Source organism: Sinohyriopsis cumingii, chromosome 7, assembly GCF_028554795.1.
Source record: "Sinohyriopsis cumingii isolate HCF-2022 chromosome 7, ASM2855479v2, whole genome shotgun sequence".
In the NCBI taxonomy this organism is placed as follows: domain Eukaryota; kingdom Metazoa; phylum Mollusca; class Bivalvia; order Unionida; family Unionidae; genus Sinohyriopsis; species Sinohyriopsis cumingii.
This window is the reverse complement of record NC_142967.1, coordinates 34,377,111-34,401,935: the sequence shown is the minus strand read 5'-3', so window position 1 is coordinate 34,401,935 and position 24,825 is coordinate 34,377,111. Positions and strand designations below refer to the sequence as shown.

The following is a 24,825-nucleotide window of genomic DNA, read 5'->3' as shown; positions in this document are numbered from 1 at the left end:
AGATCCATGACTGTCTTTGTTATAAGAGGGACAGCTGTATACTGAGGGTCTTTATGGTGAGGGACTATATTACTCTTGCTATTATGTAATAATAGACCCAGTGCTGATATTATTAAATCCTCTGTAACCTCACCATGATATGGCTAGGTTTGAGGTAATGGTACAGTGAATCATCATTAGTATGAATGCTGATACAACAAAATTTATGCATAGTCAGAAATAGTTGGAAATTTGCAAATCAAATAAATTGTTATGTATGCATTATTTATGGGTGTAACTAATAAAGATTACAATGAAGTAATTTTGGAGAACAGGTGTTTGTTATAAAAATGTAATCACAATTGGTATTCTTGTCCATCAAATGATTGATTGATTGATTGATTGATTGATACAGTGGTCCCTTTCTATCAAGCCACTCATTATGCTGCTGCACTTCTTGTAAGGCAAGTAAAGTTATAAATACCCTCAAATTGGTCAAAGTTGTTTTTTTATTGCTACTACGTGTTGTTTTTATTACTACTTAATTTTGTTTCACTTAATTGCATTCATTTTGGCTAATTTAGTTTCATGTCAGTAAATACCCTTTTTCGTGTTGTTTGGCATTATAACACAGCCTCATAGAAAATAACTTGATATAAGCTGGACTTGCATTTGTAATATGGGTCACTTATGATTCTCATGGACTGCATTATTTAGATGGAACACTGTATTTTGACTGTGATGATCAGGTTGGGCAGTGCCTTGATGTATATGAAATTCTCACATACCTACATTGGCTGAATCCGAGACTCGAACGTACGCAGACAGAGATGAGATGGCAGTGATCCATAACGGAGAGTGCTTTAGACCACTCGGCCACTCAGGGCCCCTGTATAATACAACAGTGAATAAATCTTAAACTTTATGTGTATTTTGACAATTTTTTTTATGTGTGTGCATGAATTACATTTTTAAAGTAGCTTTACAAATTTAAGTCACATGGATACAGTATCTGCAGTGTGGCACTTTATAGTGATATCTAATACTGGGGTATCATGATATGATTCAGCCAGGTTCAAACCCATGACCTCCCACAGCCAACGTGGATGCTCTAACCACTTAGGCCACCAGAGTGGTTGGTTTCAATATGTAAAATAATAACAATAATACTACTAATAATATTATTATTATTATTATTATTATTATTATTACCAATAGTCCCTCAAAGAGACTAATACTCTACATGCTGAGAGCTCACAAGCAGGCTAAATCTTCACAGGTTTTATATATGGCACCAGCTCCACCATCACCTCAAAGGCCAGGCAGGTCATAGCTGTACTTTTGTGGCCAGTTCTGTCTTGCTGTGCTGGCTAGTCCTGACCACTTCTTTTCTTTTCTCAATTGTCAGAGACCTTGTGACACAATGCTGTCCTTTTCATTTCATTATCATAAGAGACCATGTGACACAGTGCTTTATTTTTCATTTCAAGATCATCAGAAGTCATGTGACACAATGCCATCCTTTTCATTTCTGTATCGTCAGAGACCATCTGACATAATGCTCTCCTTTTTCATTTTTAGATCATCAGAAACCGTATGACAGAATGATCTTTTCATTTCTAGATCATCAGAGACCATGTGACACAATGCTCTCCTTTTCATTTCTAAATCAGAGACCATGTGACAATGTTGTCCTTTTAATTTCAAGATTATCAGAGACCATGTGACACAATACCCTTCTTTTCATTTCTATGGACTATCAGAGACCATGTGACACAATGCTCTCCTTTTCATTTCTAGACTATCAGAGACCATGGGACACAATGCTCTCCTTTTCATTTCTAGATTATCAGAGACTATGTGACACAATGCTCTCCTTTTCATTTCTAGACTATCAGAGACCATGTGACACAATGCTCTCCTTTTCATTTCTAGATTATCAGAGACCATGTGACACAATGCTCTCATTTTCATTTCTAGAGTATCAGAGACCAACTGACAAATAAAGACTCTTGTGATACTTCAATTCACATAATGGCTACACATGACTTTGGTTAATAGACAGTTTCAAAGCTTTCAAGGCTATAAAAGTTCCAAGACAATTTTGAGACTCTTTCACTTATAATCATTGTTGTTATGGACCTTTTCCTAATAAATTGTTGCTATTTTTAAAACAAAGAATCACTCAATTTTTATTTATTATGATTTGACTTTGAAACAGAAAAGTATAATATTGGTTAGTTATGTTTAAATACAAAAGAAATCATTTTTAAAAGGAAATCAGTTTCCTCAGCACAGAAGTTCAGAAAAGCAAATAATTTCTGCAGTTTGCAGAAAACTCCTCAATAGTAATGAGCCTGATATTGTCCAAATCTAAACAACATCTGAGTTACTTTTTATCAATATTCTCCTGATCTTATTATTTTGCATTATTGTTTTTTTTATTGTATCATTATCCTTTCCAGGGCATGTTTCAACTTGCACACCCTATACATTACTTAGACTCCAAATCTCGGGGAATTGGGGTTGAGATGGCACACATGGGACTTCGAACTCCATCCTTGGGCAGGTAATATTAAAATTTTACTGGTTACAGTCTTTCATATAATACAAAATACGCAAAATAATTTATCTATTTCTTTCAAATTAAATTTGAATATTATTATTATTATTATTATTATTATTATAATATATATCAATGGGTTACTCCTTATTGGTGATTATAATGTATTGCTGACAAATCATATTGCAATTATCTTGTGAATATTGGATCACTCTTTTACTGGTTGCTTAATTGACTCAGTAAAAAGACTTTGACACTGGAGCAGTTTTACAATATAGCATATACCAATTAAATAATTTTAATTGTTTGATACATACCACATAAGTAATTTTACTTGTATAGCACAAACCAAATTAGTAATTTCACTGTGCAACACATACAAAGTTAGTAATTTAAGTGTTAAACTCATCCCAGATTAGCAATTTAACTGTTTAACTCATACCAAATGAGCAATTAGACTGTTTAACACATACGAAATGAGCAATATCACTGTTTGACTCGCACCAAAGCAACAGAGTATGTATGTGTGTATGTATGTATGTATGTATGTATGTATTTGTGTGTGGGTATGGATGGATGGATAGATGGATGGATGGATGGATGGATGTATGTATGTATGTATGTATGTGTGTGGGTATGTATGTATGTGGGTATGTATGTATGTATGTATGTATGTATGTATGTGTGTATGTATGTGGGTATGTATGTATTTGTGTGTGGGTATGGATGGATGGATGGATGTATGGATGTATGTATGTATGTATGTGTGTGGGTATGTATGTATGTATGTATGTATGTGTGTGTGTGTGTGGGTATGTATGTATGTATGATGTCTGTATGTATGAATGCATGTGTGTGTGGGTATGTATGTATGTGTGGATGGATGGATGGATGGATGTGTGTGTGGATGGTATGTATGTATGTATGTATGTATGTATGTATGTATATGTGTGGGTATGTATGTATGTGTGTGTATGTGGTTATGTATGTATGATGTCTGTATGTATGAATATATGTGTCTGTGTGTATGTATGTATGTATATATATATATGTATGTATGTATGTATGTGTGTATGTATGTATCAATGTATGTATGTATGTATGTATGCAAATTAGTTTGTAGAGATTTATATATTGCTAATGAATAGAAAGGATATTTGATAGGCTTGCAGTTGGATCAGTGAGAAAAGAAAGTAGAATCGTAGGAAATCAGAGGTCAAAAGGTCAATGTTTAGGGTCTAATGGTGCTGCTTAGATTGGGTGAGTTATGAATTTAAATTATTTCAGAGCAAACAGAGATAGCGGTCAGAATATTCCAGAAGTGGAGTCAAGGAGTCTGTTTGTGAGCTTGAGGGTTGATAGTCCTGTCATTAAACAAATGATTGAGCACAGTCAGCAGATCTCACACTGGGTGGCAGCAGAGGTCGTCACTTGCAGCAATGCAAAGGTAACATCTAGTATGGTTAAGCCAGTCTTCATATTCCACTTATTTATGAATAACAATACTTAGGATATAAGAGGGCAAACTGGGCCTAATGTTAGTCACCAATATTATCAAATAGCTGTAAGCAAACACAGCAGATCCTGCACTGGTCTACTGCTTAGACATTCAACTGGAACCTTGCATATGTGACATGTATACATAAGTGTAAATAGTCTTTTTGTTAGCATCTTTCAAAGAGAGAGAAAGATGACTACTGTTTAATATTTTATTTTCATTTAGTTTATGTTTCATTCTGCCATTGTTTATAACAGTTTGTTGAGTCTGTGTCTTTGCACACAAATGCCAGAGTAAATATTGAGACTCACTGATCAAGTCTGTATTATTGTACACTATTGCCAGAGTAAATATGGAGACTCACTGATTGAGTCTGTATCATTGTACACTGTTGCCAGAGTAATCTTGAAACTCATTGATTGAGTCTGTATTGTTGTGCACTGTTGCCAGAGTAAATATTAAGACTCACTGATTGAGTCTTATTGTTGTAAACTGTTGCCAGAGTAAATATTAAAACTGATTGATTCTGTATTTTTGTGCACTGTTCCTAGAGCTAATATTGAGACTCATTGCTTGAGTCTTATTATTGTGAACTGTTGCCAGAGCAAATATTGAAACTCACTGATTGAGTCTGTTTGTTTTACATTGTTGCCAAAGTAAATATTGAGACTCACTGATTAAATTTGTATCATTGTACATTATTGCCAGAGTAAATATGGAGACTCTTTGAGTCTGTATCATTGCACACTCTTGCCAGTGTAAGTATTGAAACTCACTGGCTGAGTCTATATTGTTGTGCACTGTTGCCAGAGTAGATATTGACTCACTGAGTCTTATTGTTGGTCACTGTTGCCAGAGTAAATATTAAGACTCACTAATTGAGTCTTGTTGTTGTGCACTGTTGCCAGAGTAAGTATTGAGACTCACTGATTGAGTCTTATTGTTGTGCATTGCCAGATTAAATATTGAGACTCATTGATGCATTGATGATATCGAGCCAACTCATCTGGTGCAGAGAAGGAATCATATATAATTATTGACTTACAGAAATATAGGTTAATGTATTTAGACAATTTAATACCAAGGCATTCCATGTAAAAGGACCAGTTCATGTTCAGGTTTGTGTAGATTGTATAACTAGACAGAAAAATGCTTAACAAGACTTTTATTTTAAGAGAAGTCTTTTCTTGTGGGACATTGAAATTTGAACTTCATAACAATGTTTTGGTCATTTATAGATAAACTTATTTTGATGTAAAGCATGTGACGAATGTTTTTATATTCTTCTTTCTTCTTTTTTCTTTGCTTTCATATCTTTTGATTTCTCACTGTGAAGCATATGTGGGACATAAGTATCACTTTTCTGATGATGTTGTCATTGTTGCTATTGGCTCTGTCAACAACATGAAGTTTTTATATTTAGCTCTGTTCTCTGTTGTATATGGTTGTGAAAATTGATGACTATTCATTGTGGAGTGTTCTGCTCATCATAGAAAAATTAGAGGTCACAGTGACCAACTTTTACACACACCAATGACTTTGCAAGGTATTTGGAATATATCTCAACAAAGCAGGCAAGACATGGCATTTTGCAGAATTCTTGGTTCAAGATACAAAAGCTTGTTATCATGATACATCTTAGGTTTTACTTTGACAAGATAGTTATGGTAATCAAGATACAATGTAGGTTTTATATTGCATAGATTGTTTGGTAATCAATATACTCCTTTTGTTTTGTATTTTCAAGATTGTTCTGGTAATTGTGATACTCCTTAGGTTTTGCATTGCCAGTCCAGATATTCCTTAGGTCTTGTATTGCCAGTCAAGTTACTCCTTAGGTTTTGTATTGTCAGAATTGTTCTGGTAATCATGATACTCCTTAGGTTTGTATTGCCAATCAGGATACTCCTTAGGTCTTGTATTGCCAGTCAAGATACTCCTTAGGTTTTGTATTGTCAAGATTGTTATGGTAATCACAATATTGCCTAGGTTTGGGATATGGTTAGGGTCATTTATAGTCCTGGTTTGACTTTGAATTTTGTTTCTACTTATCAAAATATTCCTTAGGTCTTGAATTGTCAGGATTGTTCTGGTTGTGATGGTACTCCTGCGGTTTTGCATTGCCAATCCAAATACTCCATAGATTTTGTATTGCCGATCCAGATACTCATCAGGTTTTGTATTGCAAGTCAAGATACTCTTTAGGTTTTGTATTCCCAGTCAAGATACTCCATAGGCTTTGTATTGTCAAGATGTTGTGGTAATCACAATACTGCCTAGGTTTGGGATATGGTTAGGGTAATTTATAGTCCTTCTTTGACTTTGAACTTTGTTTCTGTGCATCAAAATATTCCTTAGGTTTTGAATTGTCAGGATTGTTCTGGTAATGATGATACTCCTTAGGTTTTGCATTGCCAATGAAGATACTCCTTAGACTTTGTATTGCCGATCCAGATACTCATCAGGTTTTGTGTGGCCAGTCAGGATACTCATTAGGTTTTGTATTGCCAATCAAGATATTCCTTAGGTTTTGTATTGCCAAGATTAAGTTACTCCTATGTTTTTGTATTGCCAAGATTGTTCAGAAATATGTTGATGTCTGGATTCAATAGTTTAAACAAAGCACCTCTAATTAAACCATTTACTCTAGTGCATATGTTGAAAGTTTAAATAGCTGGTAATGTTCAGTGTTTTCATTCAATGACATATTTCTATACTGATTTTAGAGTCAAGTAATAGTCCTGACAAGAGTGCTGCAAACGGCCCAGATATGTATGGAGTTGCGTAACTTTGCCACATGTATATCCATATTGGATGGTCTTGAGAATGTCATTGTAAAGCAGCTTCCAGTCTGGAAAAATCTGTCCAACAAATGTCTCAGCATCATGGAGGAGCTTTCTGCACTTAAGGTATGTTAAATTTATAGATGAAACAAGTTTAACAAAGAAAGAATCTGCAAGTTTCTAGCTATGATGGGTTAAAGGTTAAGATGACAGATTTGTATTAGTTCTTGAACTTGGATCCATTTTTGAATAAAATGTTTTGCAAACAAAAAGATGAAAGAGATCTCAACAAAAGGGAGCACAGTAAGTTCAAGGTCACTTTGGGAAACTATCATTGTAGGCATGCTATAGCTTAGCATATCTATGGTGGGATATGTGATGTTTGACATGTCCTGTCATGTCATGGTCCATCACATCATGTCACATTCATTGCAGATTGTTTCTGCTCAATAGCATTTGAAGGAATTCATCAATTAAGATCAAATTCAGCTTTACATTAAGAAGTAAAGTTTAATCTTAGCCATTTTCTTACAAACATTTTAGGAGCCCCGAGTGGCCGAGTGGTCTAAAGTGCTCTCTGTTATGGATCACTGCCATCTCATCTCTGTCTGCATGGGTTTGAGTCTCGGATTCAGACAATGTGGGTATGTGAGAAAGCTTGCCAGTAGCTTTTCGAGGGTTGGTGGTTCTTTCTGGGGATTTCCCGGGTTCTCCCTTCACCATTAATACTGGCTGCCATGTATAGCCTATTGTGTGCTGAAAAATGGCGTTAAACCCTATAACAATAACAACAGAAATTTTAAGAGTTATAACCCTGGTTGAACTTTGAACTTTACTCTTCATTTGCAAGATATTCGTTGGGACATCAATCTTGCATGCAGAATTTATAGATTTTCTAAGTTCAGCCATTTTTCAAGAATGTCTTCGAAATTTGCACAAAATTTGAGCATTATTGAAACAGATATAAAGTGAAATCAAGATTTACATTTCAGATGAACCTTTCATTGTACTTAACATAGGTATTCAGTTCTCAGCAACTCACTAGTTGGCAAAAAAATTAATTCGTTAAATGAGAATCATTCCTGTAGCAAAACTTTGTATGTCTAACACTAACTTTCGTTACATTTGTTCTCAACTTTGGTAAGCCTATCATGAGACGGAGCATTTTATGTTATTATACTGTCCATCCATCTGTTCATCACTCATTTAGTTTCTGTACAGTAACTTGAGTTCTTCACCATTTACATTTACCAGACTTTGCACATAGAGTAGGGAAGAATCATGTTGAGTTTTGGTTTAAAGGTCAGTGTCATTGTGACTTGAAGAAGAAAATTAGTTCTACATGACAGACCTGGATGAAACTTTGTGGGTGGCTTGCACTATTGATTTTGGGGTCAGGTATAGGTCAATGTGACTGAAAGAGGAAAAATGGTTGCCATACAATGCAGTTCTATATCAGTGGATAGGACCAAAACATTTTTTATGTTTAACACTTGGGGTAAAGAAGAAATCTGTTGATGTCATTGACTGAAAGAGACCAGATGGTTTCTAAACACAAGTTTCAGTTCCCATCCATGTACCTTCTCCAAATTTTGTTGATGACTTACACATTGGGTCGAAAAAGACGTGTATTGATTTTGTGGTCAAAAGGTAAAAGATAAAGGTTCTTGTGACTGTAAAAAGATAAAATGTTTTTTTACAATAATATCTTCAGTTCATAATGACATACCTTGACCAAAGTTTGTAGAGGGCTAAGAAGGCATGGAAAAGGCCCATTTTTATTTGGGGTCAAAGGTAAAAGGTCAGGGTCATTCTGGCTTACAAGAAAATGGGTTTCGCAGAATAACTTTTGTTCCAGAATATGTTCCATAATAAGACTTTGAGGATGGCTTGCGCTTAGGATAATAATATAGATTCTGATATCTGAAGATCAAAGGTCACAGTCATGGTAAGTCTAATAATTTTTTAAAATCTTTCTGCATAGTATGTTTAGTTCAATCCTGCATACCTTGACCAAAGGTCAAGTTCATTAAGATGCTTTTGTCATAATCTCCTTAATCAACCATGTCCTACTAGTTCCTATATTTAAGTCTGTTAAACACATGGTGGGCATGTAATGTGTTATCTATGGTACACTTCTCCTACCTTTTCTCTGACACACAGATGGTTCTGAAGAATGACCCTCTTTCCCTGATGCAACATGTCAAGAACTGTCATTTATATCCCACAATTCCCAGCATCCTGCTCTTCCTGTTACATGTACAACAGCTAGAAATTGGAGGATTTCAGTTTGCCAACCAGATGTTCAAGTGGGGTAAAATCAGGTAATGCTTCTTTTCATAGAGTAAATATGTATACATATGCATTTAGACATTGATATGGATTAAAAAGTATTAAAAATTACTCAACAGAGATGTAAACTGAGGAAAATATTAAAATGTGTAGACAATTCAAAACAGTGACATATAACACTCTCTATGAATACATAACCGCTCTGGTGGCCTAGAGGTTAGAGCATCTGCCTCAGATGCAGGAGGTCATGGGTTTGATCACCGGCCGAGTCATACCAGAGACTTATGAAAATGGTACTAACAGCTGCCTCGCTTGGCGTTTAGCATTAAGAGGTTAGTGTTAGGACTGGTTGGTCTGGTATCAGGATAATGTGACTGGGTGGGACATCATGCTACATGTCTGTGGCATGATGTCCCATTGCTAGACATCACTATAAACTGGCACATTGCAGACATCATAGCAATATGACTGAAAAGTTGTTAAAGCTACATTAAAAATGAAATTCACATCACACATCACATGAATACATAACTCCTACAGGACCCTTCCTGCTATTAATTTAGCATTTTATTTACTTGTATTTCATTAGATAATTGCTACTGGACCCTTCCTGATATTAATTTAATGTTTTATTTACTTGTATTTCAGTACATAATTTCTATTGGACCCTTGCTATTAATTTTACATTTTATTTACTTGTATTCCAATACATAATTCCTACTGGACCCATCCTGCTATTAGTTTGCATTTTATTTACTTGTATTCTGATACATAATTCCTACTAGAACCTTCCTATAAATTAAGTGTTTTATTTACTTGTATTTCAATACATAATTCCTACTAGACCCATCTTGCTATTAGTTTACCATTTTATTTACTTGTATTCCAATACATAATTCCTACTAGAACCTTTCTATCAATTAAGTGTTTTATTTACTTGTATTTCAGTTCGTAACTCTTACTGGACCCATGATATTAATGTAGCATTTTGTTTACTTGTATTTCAATATATAATTCCTACTGGACCCTTGGTATTATTTTTGGGGACTTTATTTACTTGTATTTCAATACGTAATTCGAACTGGACCATTGCCATTAATTTAGCATTTTAATTATTTGTATTTCAGAACAAAATTCTTATTTATATAGCATATTAATCAGGGATAGTCCTGGCTTTTAAAAAGTTGTTGTATGTTTTTGGATTCAATCTCCCAACTTGGTTTTTGAAAAGATTTATTTTTTGCATGACACACTAGAATAACTGATCGGTATTAACTAAATTTATTCAACGACTATTTGAATTCTTTGGAGATCTTTCTGTACATTTGAAACTTCAACGCAGAAGGGGCATTTTTTGTTGGAACTTATTCGGATTTCTTGGAACTATTAGAATTGAAAGGACTTTTAGGAAATAGAAATTCATTCACCATGCTGTAAGTTAATTTATTTCTTTCACTCCCGTATTTTGGGAAATAAATTATTTTCAATTATGCAAAACTTGTTTGTTTTGCTATTTCATGTTGCATAGTTTAAGTCCCTGGAGTCATATCATGGGATAGATGGCAAAAGTAAAAGATCAGTGAGCAAAATTTACATATATTATGTTCCCCACCTGGATTTCTGTTTGGTGACACACTCCTCCTTCAAAATATCACAACCAGTTGTAAATGAATTGACTCATTGTGCCTTGATACATATATCACAGAACATCTGCTTTAACTTTGTATCATATATCAGCCACAGAGTCACAAGTTTCCAACTGTTGAGACATTTTCTGGAACTTTTGACCCGTACATCATGATGTGGTGTGGCATTTGAAGCATTACTACCATCACTATATGTAGATAATGTTCGACTATCAGGTATAACATCAGGTTCAGTGACTGTGTTGTCTGATGAATTTGCACTAAATCCAAATGCTGTTCATTTTGTTAACTTACTCTTAGGATGAGATGATGAACACACAATGCCTGACTTATGTTTACCCATGATAAAGTTGCACTGTTGACAGTATATAATTCTGATTGAGATTTTTTCTGTTTGCTTTGTATTTATACACAGCAATTGGTACTTCACAGGTAATCAGTTTCCTCTTTAGTTTCAGCAAAACTATTTTATTGGTACATTTTTTTTTAAAAACCAGAAGGATTAGATGTCATTCAATTAATTGTAGCTGTTTCTGTTCATGTCTTTAGAGGTTGGTTGATTGTAGGTATAGTCCAGTATCATGACTGAGTGTATCACAGCATTCAGTACTCAGGCCAGATGTCAACATAAGCAGATTATGTAGTAACAATGCACTGTAAAGATGGGTTTGTTAATACGAACAAAGGATTTGTTATTATAACAAAGATTCCAGTGCATTGAGTATCCAAGTTTGTGGCTTCCTTTCATGGTCCCTTTGAAGGTCTCCACTCCATATCCATGATTGTATGTACAAATTAAACAGCCAAAAAGGTTGTCGAAAAAAAATTGCCAGATGGTATATTTTGTCGCCAATAAGGAAAAACAAATCGCAATTTGCGACATTGGCAAAGCCCAGGATGATCCCTGTTAATGTAGTGTTTTTATTACCTGTAATTAAATACGTAATTCCTTTTGGATCGCTGCTGTTAATTTAGAATATTGCATTTTAATTAATTGTATTTTAATACATAATTCCTACTGGATGCTTGGTATTAATTTGGCATTTTAATTATTTGTATTTCAGTTATAAACCCTTCATGTTATGAAGATTGCTTTTATTAATTGCCAGATAAAATAAAACTCAAAGTTAGACCTCGTAATAACTAAGCTGCTTGACCATTATAAGGTCAGATATAATAAGAGAAAACACTTATACCTAACTCGGAACATCCATAATCCATGTTTATTGTATTTGTTTGTTTATAGGTCTCTAGCCCAAGTAATTGACCAGATCCGAATATTCCGTGAACACGTGTACTGTTTTGAGGCAAGGTATGAGCTGCAAGACACATTACAGCATCGGATTCGAGAACTCTGTCGTCAGGAGATCCATGTTATAGCAGCACAGAATGACTTTAACTTCCAGAAATTGACTGGAGGTGGTATCTCCGGGGCCCTTCGCAAAGTGAGGGGCAAGTTCCAATTGAAGACAGATAGATGAGCACAGCATTGACAATGGAACAATGTAGGCTGAAATTAACAGCATTTGATCAAACAGGTGTCTGAAATTAACACTCAGTTTCAGTTAAAGAAGAGACATTTAAAATATCCAGGAATGTGTTTAAGGGACACAAATGTCTCCACTGAAATCCCTTCATTGAAAGGGGACATAAATGTAGAAAATCTTGTAACATAATAACCAGGTCATTTGTAAATGTTTCGACATAGTCTTTATATGTATTGAGATTTTTCACAGTGCATTGAGGAGATGCAAGGGATTTTGAACTCAAGATTTCTCTTACACGTGTCCAAAGGGATATAATTCTTGTTGTATATTGTTAAGATAGTAATTTTTAATAAAACTCTAGGTCACGTACATTTTTACAAAGTTTTAAGTCTGTACATACAAGTGCCATATGGTCCATAATGTTTCTCTCTTTGTAAATAATTGACTATAAATATTTTATTTCTTTCATTTTTCATATATAAACCTTGGTTATTTCTTGTAAAGAATTTGCAAATCTCTACACCTAAATCAGCAGAATATTGTAAATAATATTTTTAGCCCAAAAATAATATATAAAATAGAGTATAAAAACTTACAAAACAGTATGGATGTTAAAGAAGGAAAATAATTTCTTGATGGATGAATTAATGGACAAACATACAAAATGACAGACATAAGCGCCATATGCCCACAGTAATATTCAGCATGAGCACACAAATGACCATCAGATTTCAAGAGAGCAATTTATTTCATCATTAGGACCAATGAAGTTTCTACCTAATGTTCACATTTATACTGGGTCTACCTAATGTTCACATTTATACTGGGTCTACCTGATGTTCAAATTTATATTTTATCCATTTTATATGTTATCTGTTTTATCCATTTTATATGTTATCTATATGATATTCACATTTTTATATCAACTACCTGATGTTCGTGTTTATACTTAGCACTCATGTTACAGCTGCTACTCTTTCTGATTATTTTGTTGCAGTGTTTTGACCCTTGCATGATCTCATCACAAGTCTGTCATCTGAATGGATTAGTACACAACAACTTTTACTGGGTTCTACTATCTTTTCAGTGGCAGGAATTGAAATTCCATGAAAAAGGAGGAAACATTAGAAAAGCCATGTGTGTGTGTGTGTGTGTGTGTGTGTGTGTGTGTGTTACATTGATATGTCACTGGTATTTGTTTTCATATGTGCTGCCTTATAATATTATCAACCTATGTTTGTGTTCCATCACTGTAAGTTCTTGGGAGTCATTTCTAAACATCATATTTACAAATTATCTCTGTTCACCAAAGCCAGAGTAAGAGGAATGATCTTAGTAGGTATTAGTAGATTTTAGTGTCATAAAGTTAACAAAGAATACACTTGTCTCCAGGTGGCATTTTAACACTATATTACTAACAGTGTGGTAGAGGTGTTTTCCAACAAGGGGAGGTAAGAAGATCAGTATGCTTTGCACTGTGTGTGCTGTTACATATTATGCATCCCCCTATGGCCAGTATAAACCCAGATCTGATACAACATGCCTGGAGATAACCAATATAGACCCAGATCTGATAGGTCAGGCCTGGAGATTATACAGCTCTGTGGCCAATATAGACCCAGATCTGATAAGACAGGCCTACAGATAATCAAACTTTATGGCCAATATAGACCCTGATCTGATTGGACAGGCCTGGAGATTATACAGATATGTGGCCAGTATAGACCCAGATCTGATCCGACAGGTGTGGAGATAACACAACTCTATGACCAATATAGACCCAGATCTGACAGGACAGTCCTGGAGATTATACAAATCTATGACCAATGTAGACCCAGATCTGATAAGACAGGCCTACAGATATTCCAACTCTATGGCCAATATAGACCCAGATCTGTTAGGACAGGCCTGGATATTATACAACTCTATGGCTAATATAGACCCAGATCTGATAGGGCAGGCCCAGAGATAACCAATATAGACCCAGATCTGATAAGACTGGTCAGGAGATTATATAACTCTCTGGCCAAAATAGACGCAGATCTGATACAGCCTGGAGATAATCCAACTCTATGGCCAATATATACCCTAATTTGATAGGACAGGTCTGGAGATATTATAACTCTGAGCTTGAATATGATAGTAAGTTTCCACTATTTACCAATCAGTAACATGCTTTCAAATGTAATTAATTTGTGATTGGTCAAAACAAAATCCCAGGAGTTCTATGACTTCTAGTCATTTGTCTACACTGTTTTGTATTATATTAAAGATTTTCAAATGAAGTATGTAGACCTTGATCTGCTGGGTCATACACACCTGTCACAATTGTTATTAATACTTAGTATATTTGTATATTGTTTATAGATATATACATATAATATGAAAATCGGTACAAATTAGTACAAGAGCCTTTGGTCTGGATCTAGGTTCTTTACAGTCAGGTATGCATTATATAATGTCAAAAATGGGTTTTCAGACAGCCATTTAAATGCATAACAGTATATTGCCACACAAAGTCCTAAGGGCATTTTTCTCTATACACCTCTCCCTCGATAACTCAGCACAACGGGGTCCACAAACATAGATCGCACTATAAGCGAGGCACGAGCTACCGAGGGACCTCCAAAAATTGACTGAATCCTCATTTTACAATCACGTTGATAATGATTTTTAATAACGTACTTTTTCTAATGAAGTTGTTTGTCATTCTGTCTAAATAACATTTATTTTCAAAATGTCCAACATATCAAAGATCGTTCCAACTGGTTTAAACAACCTTCATGTGTACGTGTAAAAAATCTGTGTAATACATCACTGCTCTTTGTTTTCTTGATCAGTCTGGTTCCCGTAGTAGTGTTTAATATTATCCTGCCAAATTGGAAGTCCACAGCACAGGGAACTAGAGTAACTGTTGATACACCACCAAACAAGATTCCTTTTTATCAAAAACACGCGACATTTATATTGCTTAATAAGTACAATATTGATATCGTGAATTAATTAATTGGAATTAATAATGAAACTTCTTATCATCCTTGAGAATATCTCTAAGTGCCAGTCCAAGAATTCTCTGAAACTAGCTTGCCCACAATGGTCCATATCTGTGAAATCAAACTATTTATTTTATGAAGTATTCGTTTCACTTGGCTGCCTTGTTATCAGCTTGGCTGCCTTGTTATCTTTGATCAGTTATGAAAGAGTCACTTAATTTAAGGTAGTTTATGTTACATACAAAATAACATTTATAAGTGTTTGATTGATCAAATGAAGTGAGTTCACCCGACATACAACCGGGGCTGCTTGATTTTAAGTTTGTAGGATTTTCGTGCCTTTTAACTTTTCTATTATTCCACCTCTTTTATTTGATTCAAAAGACATAATTAATGAGATAATACAAAGGAGGCCAGCTTTTAATTCAGTGCAACAATACAACAAATACTTCCGGAAGTCAGTTATCAAAACACGGTTGGCACTTAATTAGGTTCTCAGAGAAACGCTTGCGGACATAGCTGTTATGGTAGATTGACGCATTTTACGTTTAATTACAAGTGGACACATTGCATTTAAGATGATTACACTTAAAAGGAACTAAAAGATAGAACTAGAACATAAATTTCAATTGATAAAAAAATTATTAAAATTTGTATTTATTTATTAAAGTACTGCTTCCACTCAGCATGAGTGACATTTTCATTGATCGAAATTTCCTTACATATCATTAATTGCAGTGTACTAGAAATATCGTTTGGAAAGAAAATGTAAACAAATTTATGACCTATTTTAAAATTTGATAATTCATAATGTTGATTAAAATATCCAGGTCCTATATACTGTTTTCGATGATAAAGCAAGCGATACATCAAAGTTCCCATCACCAATTTTGATCGTGATTTTTTTCAAGTTCAACAAATAGGGATCAATTTTGGGGGTATTTTCTGGTTTAAAAATGGGATCCACACCTGACCCTGTATTATAAGCGGGTTTGCAAGCTATCAGGGCGCAAGTTATCAAGGGAGTGGTGCAACTGTGTACTTAAGGTGCTAAGGTACAGGAATACCTTGAGTTATCAATTTTATTTGTTGCTGTGGGATCATTTATTTTGTGGTTTTAATTAAAAGAGTTGTAAAATACAGGAGAAAGTAATCATCTGATTACATTTTTGCTGACATTGTGGTAGAACTTGTACTTTTGATTAAAAAAAACCCCTATGATATGATTGCTTATGTCCCAAATAATACGTTATACCAACAAAAAAATCCAAGTAAACCAACATTCTAAAGAAGATATTTCAAACATATTCTATAAAGTAACAACCCATGGTCTTTGTATCAAATAAGCAAATCTGTAATGGATTCTGCGTATGCAGAATGTCAACATGAAAGTAAAAAGAAGTGATAAGACTAGCATTATGGATAATTATTTATTTTTATTGGTGTTTAATTACTAGTTGTTACTAAAGTTTCTACTGTATATATAAAGTATACCTAACTGTGGACAACAAAGCCCCAGATCAGTTATGAAAGTATAAAGTGTAACCCACTACTGGACAACGTAGACCCAGATCTGCTATCTGCATATAAAGTGTACCCAACTACTGGACAACACAGAACCCGATCTGTTATCTATGTGTAAAGTGTACTCAACTACTGGAAAACAGACCCAGATCAGTTATCAGTGTATAAAGTGTACTCTACTGGGCAACACAGAACCAATTCTGTTATCTGTCTGTAAAGTGTACTTAACTACTAGGCAACATAGACCCAGATCTGTTAGCTGTATATAAAGTGTATTCAACTACTGGACAACATAGACCCAGATCTGCTATCTGTATATAAAGTGTATTCAACTACTGGACAACATAGACCCAGATCTGCTATCTGTATATAAAGTGTATTCAACTACTGGACAACATAGACCCAGATCTGCTATCTGTATATAAAGTGTACTCAACTACTGGGCAACATAGACCCAGATCTGCTAGCTGTATATAAAGTGTACCCAGCTACTTGACAGCATAGACCCAGATCTGCCATTAAATAAAGTGATCCCTATTTATAACACTCATCAATGGGAGATCTAAAAGTGAAGTGTTATTCAAACGAGGGAGACTTATAGCATGGGATGTTCTAACATTGTCCTGTAAGTGCATTCAACATCACAATATAATGTTTTATGATGTGAAATCACATTATAATTGGTTATCATGAGGTGAGAACTTAATTAATGTGATGTGTGATGTGATTTTGATTTTTAACGTAGCTTTAACAATTTTTCAGTCATATCGCTACGATGTCTGCAATGTGCCAGTTTATAGTGATGTCTAGCACTGGGGCATCGTGCCGCAGACATGTAGCGTGATGTCCTACCCAGTCACATTATCCTGACACCAGGCCAACCAGTCCTAACACTAACTTCTTAATACTGAACGTCAAGTGAGGCAGCTGTTAGTACCATTTCTGTAAGTCTCTGGTATGACTCGGCCAGGGATCGAACCCACGACCTCCCGCATCCGAGGCAGACACTCTAACCACTAGGCCACCGGAACGGTGAGAACTAAATTAAGTGAAATCACCTATTTAAAGGGATCCATGAACATACCCATATTACAGGAGGGATAGTGGTATACTGAGAGACTTGTATTGCATCAGTAGAGTTATTGAAATAATAAGTAGAATGAACAGTGACTTTCTGATGCATTAAGACATGGCAGATCAGTGTCTATGCAGTTAACAGTTGGGATTGCAAAGAAATACAGTAGATATTGCATGACTTTGTATACATACGTTTTAATTGGTATATACACATTGTAATTAGTATATACATATATGTGCTGACAAATACATTGAAACTGGTAAGTTACCTTGTATATGATAGGTATTATATACCTTGTAATTTCTGCAATCATGTTTAATATAATTTGTTTTTAATTTAATCCAATTGAGTAATTTATAAACAAGTTTGCTGTGATACACTTTTATGGGTATGGGCCACTGAATTTGTCGATATTTTTGTTTTTAAATTTTAACATAAACTTTGTATTTTAATATATTAAATTATTCCGTAATATCTCTTCACTTGTGTCAAAGAAAACAGTTTTTATGTTTTGATGTTATTTTGTAGTACAAGAGATTATTGATGTTTCATACTAACGTTACATTAATTTTGATCTGAATTAGTGACTGGCTTAGTTTTGCTTCAAAGCGCTTTAGGTTATACTTGAAACACATCAGCACTGATCTTGCGTCATGGGAACATCTCACATAGAATTGTGGGAACATCTCACACAGAATTGCTCAGCTTGGTGGAGTCTCATACATATTGGAGCTACAGTTTTTGAACAAAGGAGAACTGCAGAGTTAGTACAGAATAATGAGCAGCAGAAATCTCAGAAAAGCAGCATACCCATTATTGATCAAGCAAACCCGAGCAACGAAATGGGTCATGGACAGTTCAGAGCACAAATTGGCCTTATCAGTGACTCACATTCTCACAGAGACCATACACGTCATTGATGTCATGGTCATTTTCAATCTCAAAGGTCAAACAAGAAAAACAATAACACCCACCCCATGCACCCCACCAGTTTTTACTGCTGAAAAATCTAGCATGCCTTTACAAAACAGGATAGCTATTGTACTATATCCATGCAGATACAAGCATATACATAGGTACAGCGGCCTACCAAGGATAAATGGAGCCCGGGTCAATCATGATGGCCCAAAGGGGTTTTGGCACCCCAAAACCTCTGGCACCCGGGGTTTTGGCACTGTATGACCTCTGGTACCCGCAGCAAAAAAACCCCCACCCAATTAGTTCACTACTGCATATGTACATCTTAAAAGCATCTCAACCATTCTTTCGTCCTTCCAAGGTCCTAGGCAACAATTTGGAGTGGGTTTCATATCTCATATCACCTATCCCCCAAGGGGAGGGGGCTAAAGGGGCCAACTTTGTACTTATATTTACATCAGTAGTATATTTTTGGTGAAGATTTTGTATTTTTAGCTCAGGTTCCTTGCAACTTATATACACATCTACTGTTATACCTGGAATCAAGAAACTGGGGATGCATTTTGATGAGTACTACAACCTTGACACAAAAATAGGTTACCGTGATGCATTTCTTCTTTAGTGATATGCTGAGTGAGCAGATAATTTAAATATTTAAATTTTGAACAAAGTTTAAGGCAAGAACAATACATTTTTCTTGTATAAATTCATAATCATATATAAAACACATCATTTATTTAGGGCTGTTCTAATACATCATACCTGGGACCCCGGGTAGGCACTTTTATTGTGGGGTACTTACCCATACATGCAATTTAGAATTTTCTTTTAATATAATATGAACTATGTGAATTCAAAGTACTCTGGCATATATTTTTTTAAAAATGGCCTTCTCTGGGTACCATGTATGTTTAAATGGAACATCGCTTAGCCATATTCCATGTACTCTGGACATAAAAGTAATGCAATGTTCTGGATATAAAAAATTAACATTTAATGTGGCATTTCATTTGTAAACAAGGAAAATTATATGTTATCATTTATACTTTGCCACTAAACAACAAACTGTAAAAGTGGCAGGTTAATTGGTTCAGGGACATTCAGGACAGTCAGTTGGATCCGATCTGCATTGCTTCTTTAAACTGAAACACACAACCAAAATTTGCTCAAAGTTAGATGCTCAAAAAACTGAGCTATCATGGAATGGTGTCTAAGTGGTTTGTTTTTGCTGGACACATGACCAAAAGAATGTGGGTTCAGATCCTACCACCAGATCGGCCTGGATCAGCGGCAATGGTGTGTTTTGGGGTAGGGCATTTTACTCCAGTTGCCTTGGCAACAAATATAACCTACTTGTGTTGATGGACTGTAAAGCACCAAACAAAACCATTAAAATATCCATCATCGTGAAAAATGCTAAAGGTTAGCAGAGCTACAAACCTTCAAAACAAAATCACCGTCTCCAGCTAATTCTAGACAATCCATGTTTGACTGTACTTCATATATAAGATTCTCTAGAATAATATTATTTTCATGTTTAAAAGAAACTAGGTCAACTCTTGTATTAAACTGGGATAGTCATTTTAAAAGTGTTTCATTTTTGTATTAAAAATGAATGATGCTAATGTGTGTAAGCCTGTTTTTATTTTCTTGTATGTTCATGTGTGTGTGCACTCAGACATTGATGCACATGATTTTCAAATGAGTCCTTATATTTGCAAGCATTTATTTGTATGTCTGTTCATGTGTGAGTGCTCACATCAGTTGACATCATAAAAGAATTGTTAGTCTGGTCTGCTGTCATTAACATCCAGATATTATTATCCAGGCAATATATCACTAAATCAGTCCACATGAAAAGACCTTCATTAAAGCTCTTATCTGCGTCTTTTATCATCTTTGTGATTATATTTATTAATGCAATGTCTTTCATTCAGCAAAGGTCTGTTGACATGCCATATACTCACTTATAACTGCAAAGATTCTGATCTGCAGTAGCATAATGTGCCTGCAGAGCAGGGTATATGTTTGTTCTACTGATTACTCCTAACAAACTGCACAGACCCAGAAGCTCTGGGTCTGTGCAGTTTGCAGTTTGGCTCGACTTATAAGTAAGTGTATATGGTATGAGACTTAAACAAAGCAATTATTGCAATTTTTCTTCAGTTACTTGATCAGCACCATTATATTTTAATATGAAAGTATGACCAGTCATTTAATTCTTAGGTCACCAGTTTACTGATATTTTTTTAATGCACATTACTCCATCTTGATATTTGAACAAAAATGTATATATATGTTTCAGTTATAAATCCATTAAAAATGTCTACTTTAGTTGAAGGTTACAAGTTCTTGTCAACGTGAGTTACATTCCTTGTATAACATATTTTGAATGGTATGATTATAAAATCCATATTCAAAATTTAATATACTGTAAGGACCTTATGTACAAATTGAGAAGAATTATACAGGCAACTTTGACAAGAATAATGATTTTTATTTCATTTCCAAAATGTTTAATTTTATTCAAAAGAAATTCAGGAATTATATTTTTTTATGGCAAGGTATGTTTGTTTTGTTGAATTTTACATTAAGGTTGCATTTTCTATGCACAATTTGATGTAAAAAGACAAAGTTTGAGGAAATGTGACACGTTGTGTTAGACTGGAGCCAATCTATGCACGAATCACTGGGATTTTGTAATGTTTTTCTTTCAAATAATTTTTTGTACTGCTCAAGCAGCATTTTAGACAGCAAAATCTACGTATAAAAGATAAACTGTACATCATTTTTTTCTGCAAAAACATCATTTTGCTTATGAACATTTCTTTAATGACAGTTTAAAATCTATTGAAGTTTTGTAGTATATTGGAAATAAGCTTTTCATGTGTTGTGTAGTTTTGCAGATTCTGCAAGTAGATCACATTTGCATAATTAAATACACACCAGCAAAAATTAAACAGAAGTGACCATTTCACAAAATAAATTTAACACATTGTGAAATTATTTTTACATCTTGAAATAACAATATTTTAATGCTGCAAAAAGTGTAGGTTTTCTTTGATACATCATGTTCCTGCCATGTTCATGTTCTTCTTATTTATTGTGATAATGGAATATTTCATTTACATACATGTATGTAGTTTTGGTATTGCCAGTGAGAGACTGTATGTTTTATATAACAGTTTTATTGCTTTTTTTCTAACATTTGCTACCTCATCTTATGTGTCCCAATAAAATTGATTTTTAATTACTCAATTTTATTTTAAAACACTGCAGTAAGATATCAGAGGAGCAATTTAAATATGATTAGAGCCAATTACCTATTGGGTAGGTATTTGAACACATTAGGCTGTAGAATGAAATGGACATGAGAACCATTGCTTGAGCCAGTTGAGTCATTAGTGATCGACGTTTGTGCAGAGGAAGTGAAAAATTATCTGCCTGTAGTTTAATCAGAAATAGTCCCATAGATGATCAAATGTGGACTTTTAAAAACCTAACTCAGATTTTGTGCAAATTCTTTTCACTGCAAGATGTTTTATTGTTGGGAATGGGAGTGCAATATTGAAATGTCCACTACATTGATCTTACAACAAAAAAAGTTCCCACTGCTGTAAGATGTGCTTCCAGGACTTGTGACCATCAATATGTGCTCCCAGGGCTGGGGACCATAAGCATGTCCTTTCAGGTCTTGGGACCATCAAGAAGTGAAATGGAAGACCCATTATTTTTAAACTGCAGAATTATTTGTATATTAATTATTTGCTTATTAATTACTTTTATGAAGTTATTTGCAAAGCATTTACTTGATGTGCAAGAAAAACAATTAATCAATTAATTAAGATGTGAAACAAATGCATCATATCATCCTTTGATTTTCTGCAATACAGATATTATCATATGCAATCAAATGAGATACAATGTCACTGTAACCTATATTTTCTCAGGCATTACAATATTTGGACATATTAGCAGATCTCTTATTCATGTATTGATTAGTGCTGCTGCATTTATATATGAATGAAATTTATTTTTTTAATTATCAATTTATATATTAGTTTTTAAAAAAACAAAAGTTAATGACTATTTATTGAATGATTTTTAAAAAAAGAGATGGCTTGGTTTCTTGTAAATTATGCAATAATGTTTATGAAGATTATGTTTCACTGACCAGGTCATATAGCTGTAGTAATATTGGTAATATTGTTGCTGTTTGACAGGTCTGTAATACATGTTCATTTTGTTTAAGGTGTTTGTTAATTACCATGTCGATTATTTTCATTATGGTGTTTGTCAATTACCTGGTCAACATTTTTCATTAAGGTGTTTGTCAATTATCATGTCAGCTTCTAAGCTAGCTAACACAACTGATTTTTTAGGTCAAGAGGTTTATGTTACAGTGTTGTTTCCATCCATTACCTGTTGTCTTTCAACAATCTAAAACCAAATCATGGCAATTTTGACAAAATCTGATGCAGAGCATTTTTTATTGAGAAATTTCAGGTTTGTAAAAATAATGCTGATTTTGCATAAAATATAGCAACCATTAACAAATGTAGAGCACACTTTAAATAACCTCGTGTACTGCTCATCAATTCAGATCGAATTATTGATGATACATTAAACTAATAAAATATTTACAGATCTTGCTAATGTAACATATATGTGATTATACTTGAACAGAAAACAAAACAACTGTGTCTAAGTACTAGAATATTTCTAACAAAATTCAACTGGGGTTGTCTGAGGATTGGACTTTAAGCCCATGTAAACAAAAGTGGGTGATTTCTTGTAAACAAATTACTAGTCAGTATTATATGACACACTTTGTAAAAAATGCTAAATTAACTGTGTCTAACAGAAACTAGTTGGTACTAGCACATCATATTTATTGTGAATCAAAGAAAGGTCACACTTAACATGTGTGTAGATATATACAGAATGCATGAATCACAGTCATTCACAATTACATGTAATTAAAATAAACAAAGATGAGACTTGACATGTGTAGCTGCTTTTAAATTATGTACACTACATATATTACAGGAGCTTTCACAGCTGAGTGTAACTGAAATAAGTTGAAACTTGACCCATGTAACTTCATGCATAATTAGGTACACAGTACATGTAACTACATGTGTAATTATGTACACAGTACATGTAACTACATGTGTAATTATGTACACAGTACATGTAACTACATGTGTAATTATGTACACAGTACATGTAACTGCATGTGTAATTATGTACACTGTACATGTGTTGCAGAGACTTTCACAGTTGAGTGTAATTTAAATTAATGATACAAATAAACTTGTGCAGATGTAAGAGAAATAATTAATTAAATGTTTTGCTGGAACCTTGCCGATGTTTAATGCCAGTGTGAGTCAAGTCAAGAAAAGACCATGCTCCGATCAATTATTGTACAAGCTTTCAGTCTGATGTGTTGTGATAACTAATACAGATTGATCTTGTTATACTTCTAACATTTTTACTTACTTGTGCTTTCTGTGATATATAGGCATTCTACCCGTATCATGTGATCTGAACTATTTTATTACTGTTACAATCCATATATACAAGTTAGATGTAAAATAATTTCCAGTGTGATGCATGGTTGCAGGGCTTTATTTTTCAAACAGTGTATACTAATTAAAAGTGTGCTTGATATGCAATAAAGAAATGAAACACCTCTTCTTATTTCTTTGTTCATATCCAAAATCTGAACACAAGTGTCACATACTGCCATTATTTTAATTCGTGGAAACTTTAAGATTTTTAACCTCAATTTTTGTACACCATCATATCCTTTAGTTTGTATATATCATCATTTTGTATACCCATTGTGTACACAATCATTTTTCATACCCTTCATTTCTGAACACTATCAATCAAAAGAAATTGTAATTATTTCTTCTGCATTATTAATTTTTCATTCAAATCGCTTTTTTGGAACTTTTATGTCGAACTAAAAATTAACATCGATAATTTGCCTATAAATTAAACATTTCAAACTCCTAAAACAATACTTTTTAATCACAATATTTTAGAATCATTAAAT

At 34.1% G+C, this 24,825-nt stretch overlaps 1 protein-coding gene across 1 annotated transcript in view; it reads left to right on the top strand.

Annotated features, from left to right (window-relative positions):
* LOC149795006 (kinase non-catalytic C-lobe domain-containing protein 1-like) overlaps nucleotides 1-17,865 on the top strand; it is a 160,380-nt gene extending 142,515 nt beyond the window's left edge. The window contains exons 20-24 of the mRNA XM_089963745.1: nucleotides 2,445-2,548; nucleotides 3,830-3,989; nucleotides 6,767-6,949; nucleotides 8,987-9,147; nucleotides 12,008-17,865. Of these exons, the coding sequence (XP_089819871.1) occupies nucleotides 2,445-2,548; nucleotides 3,830-3,989; nucleotides 6,767-6,949; nucleotides 8,987-9,147; nucleotides 12,008-12,242 (843 nt within the window). The 3' untranslated portion in view covers nucleotides 12,243-17,865. The remainder of the gene's footprint in view (nucleotides 1-2,444; nucleotides 2,549-3,829; nucleotides 3,990-6,766; nucleotides 6,950-8,986; nucleotides 9,148-12,007) is intronic.
* The last annotated feature ends 6,960 nt before the right edge of the window (nucleotides 17,866-24,825 follow it).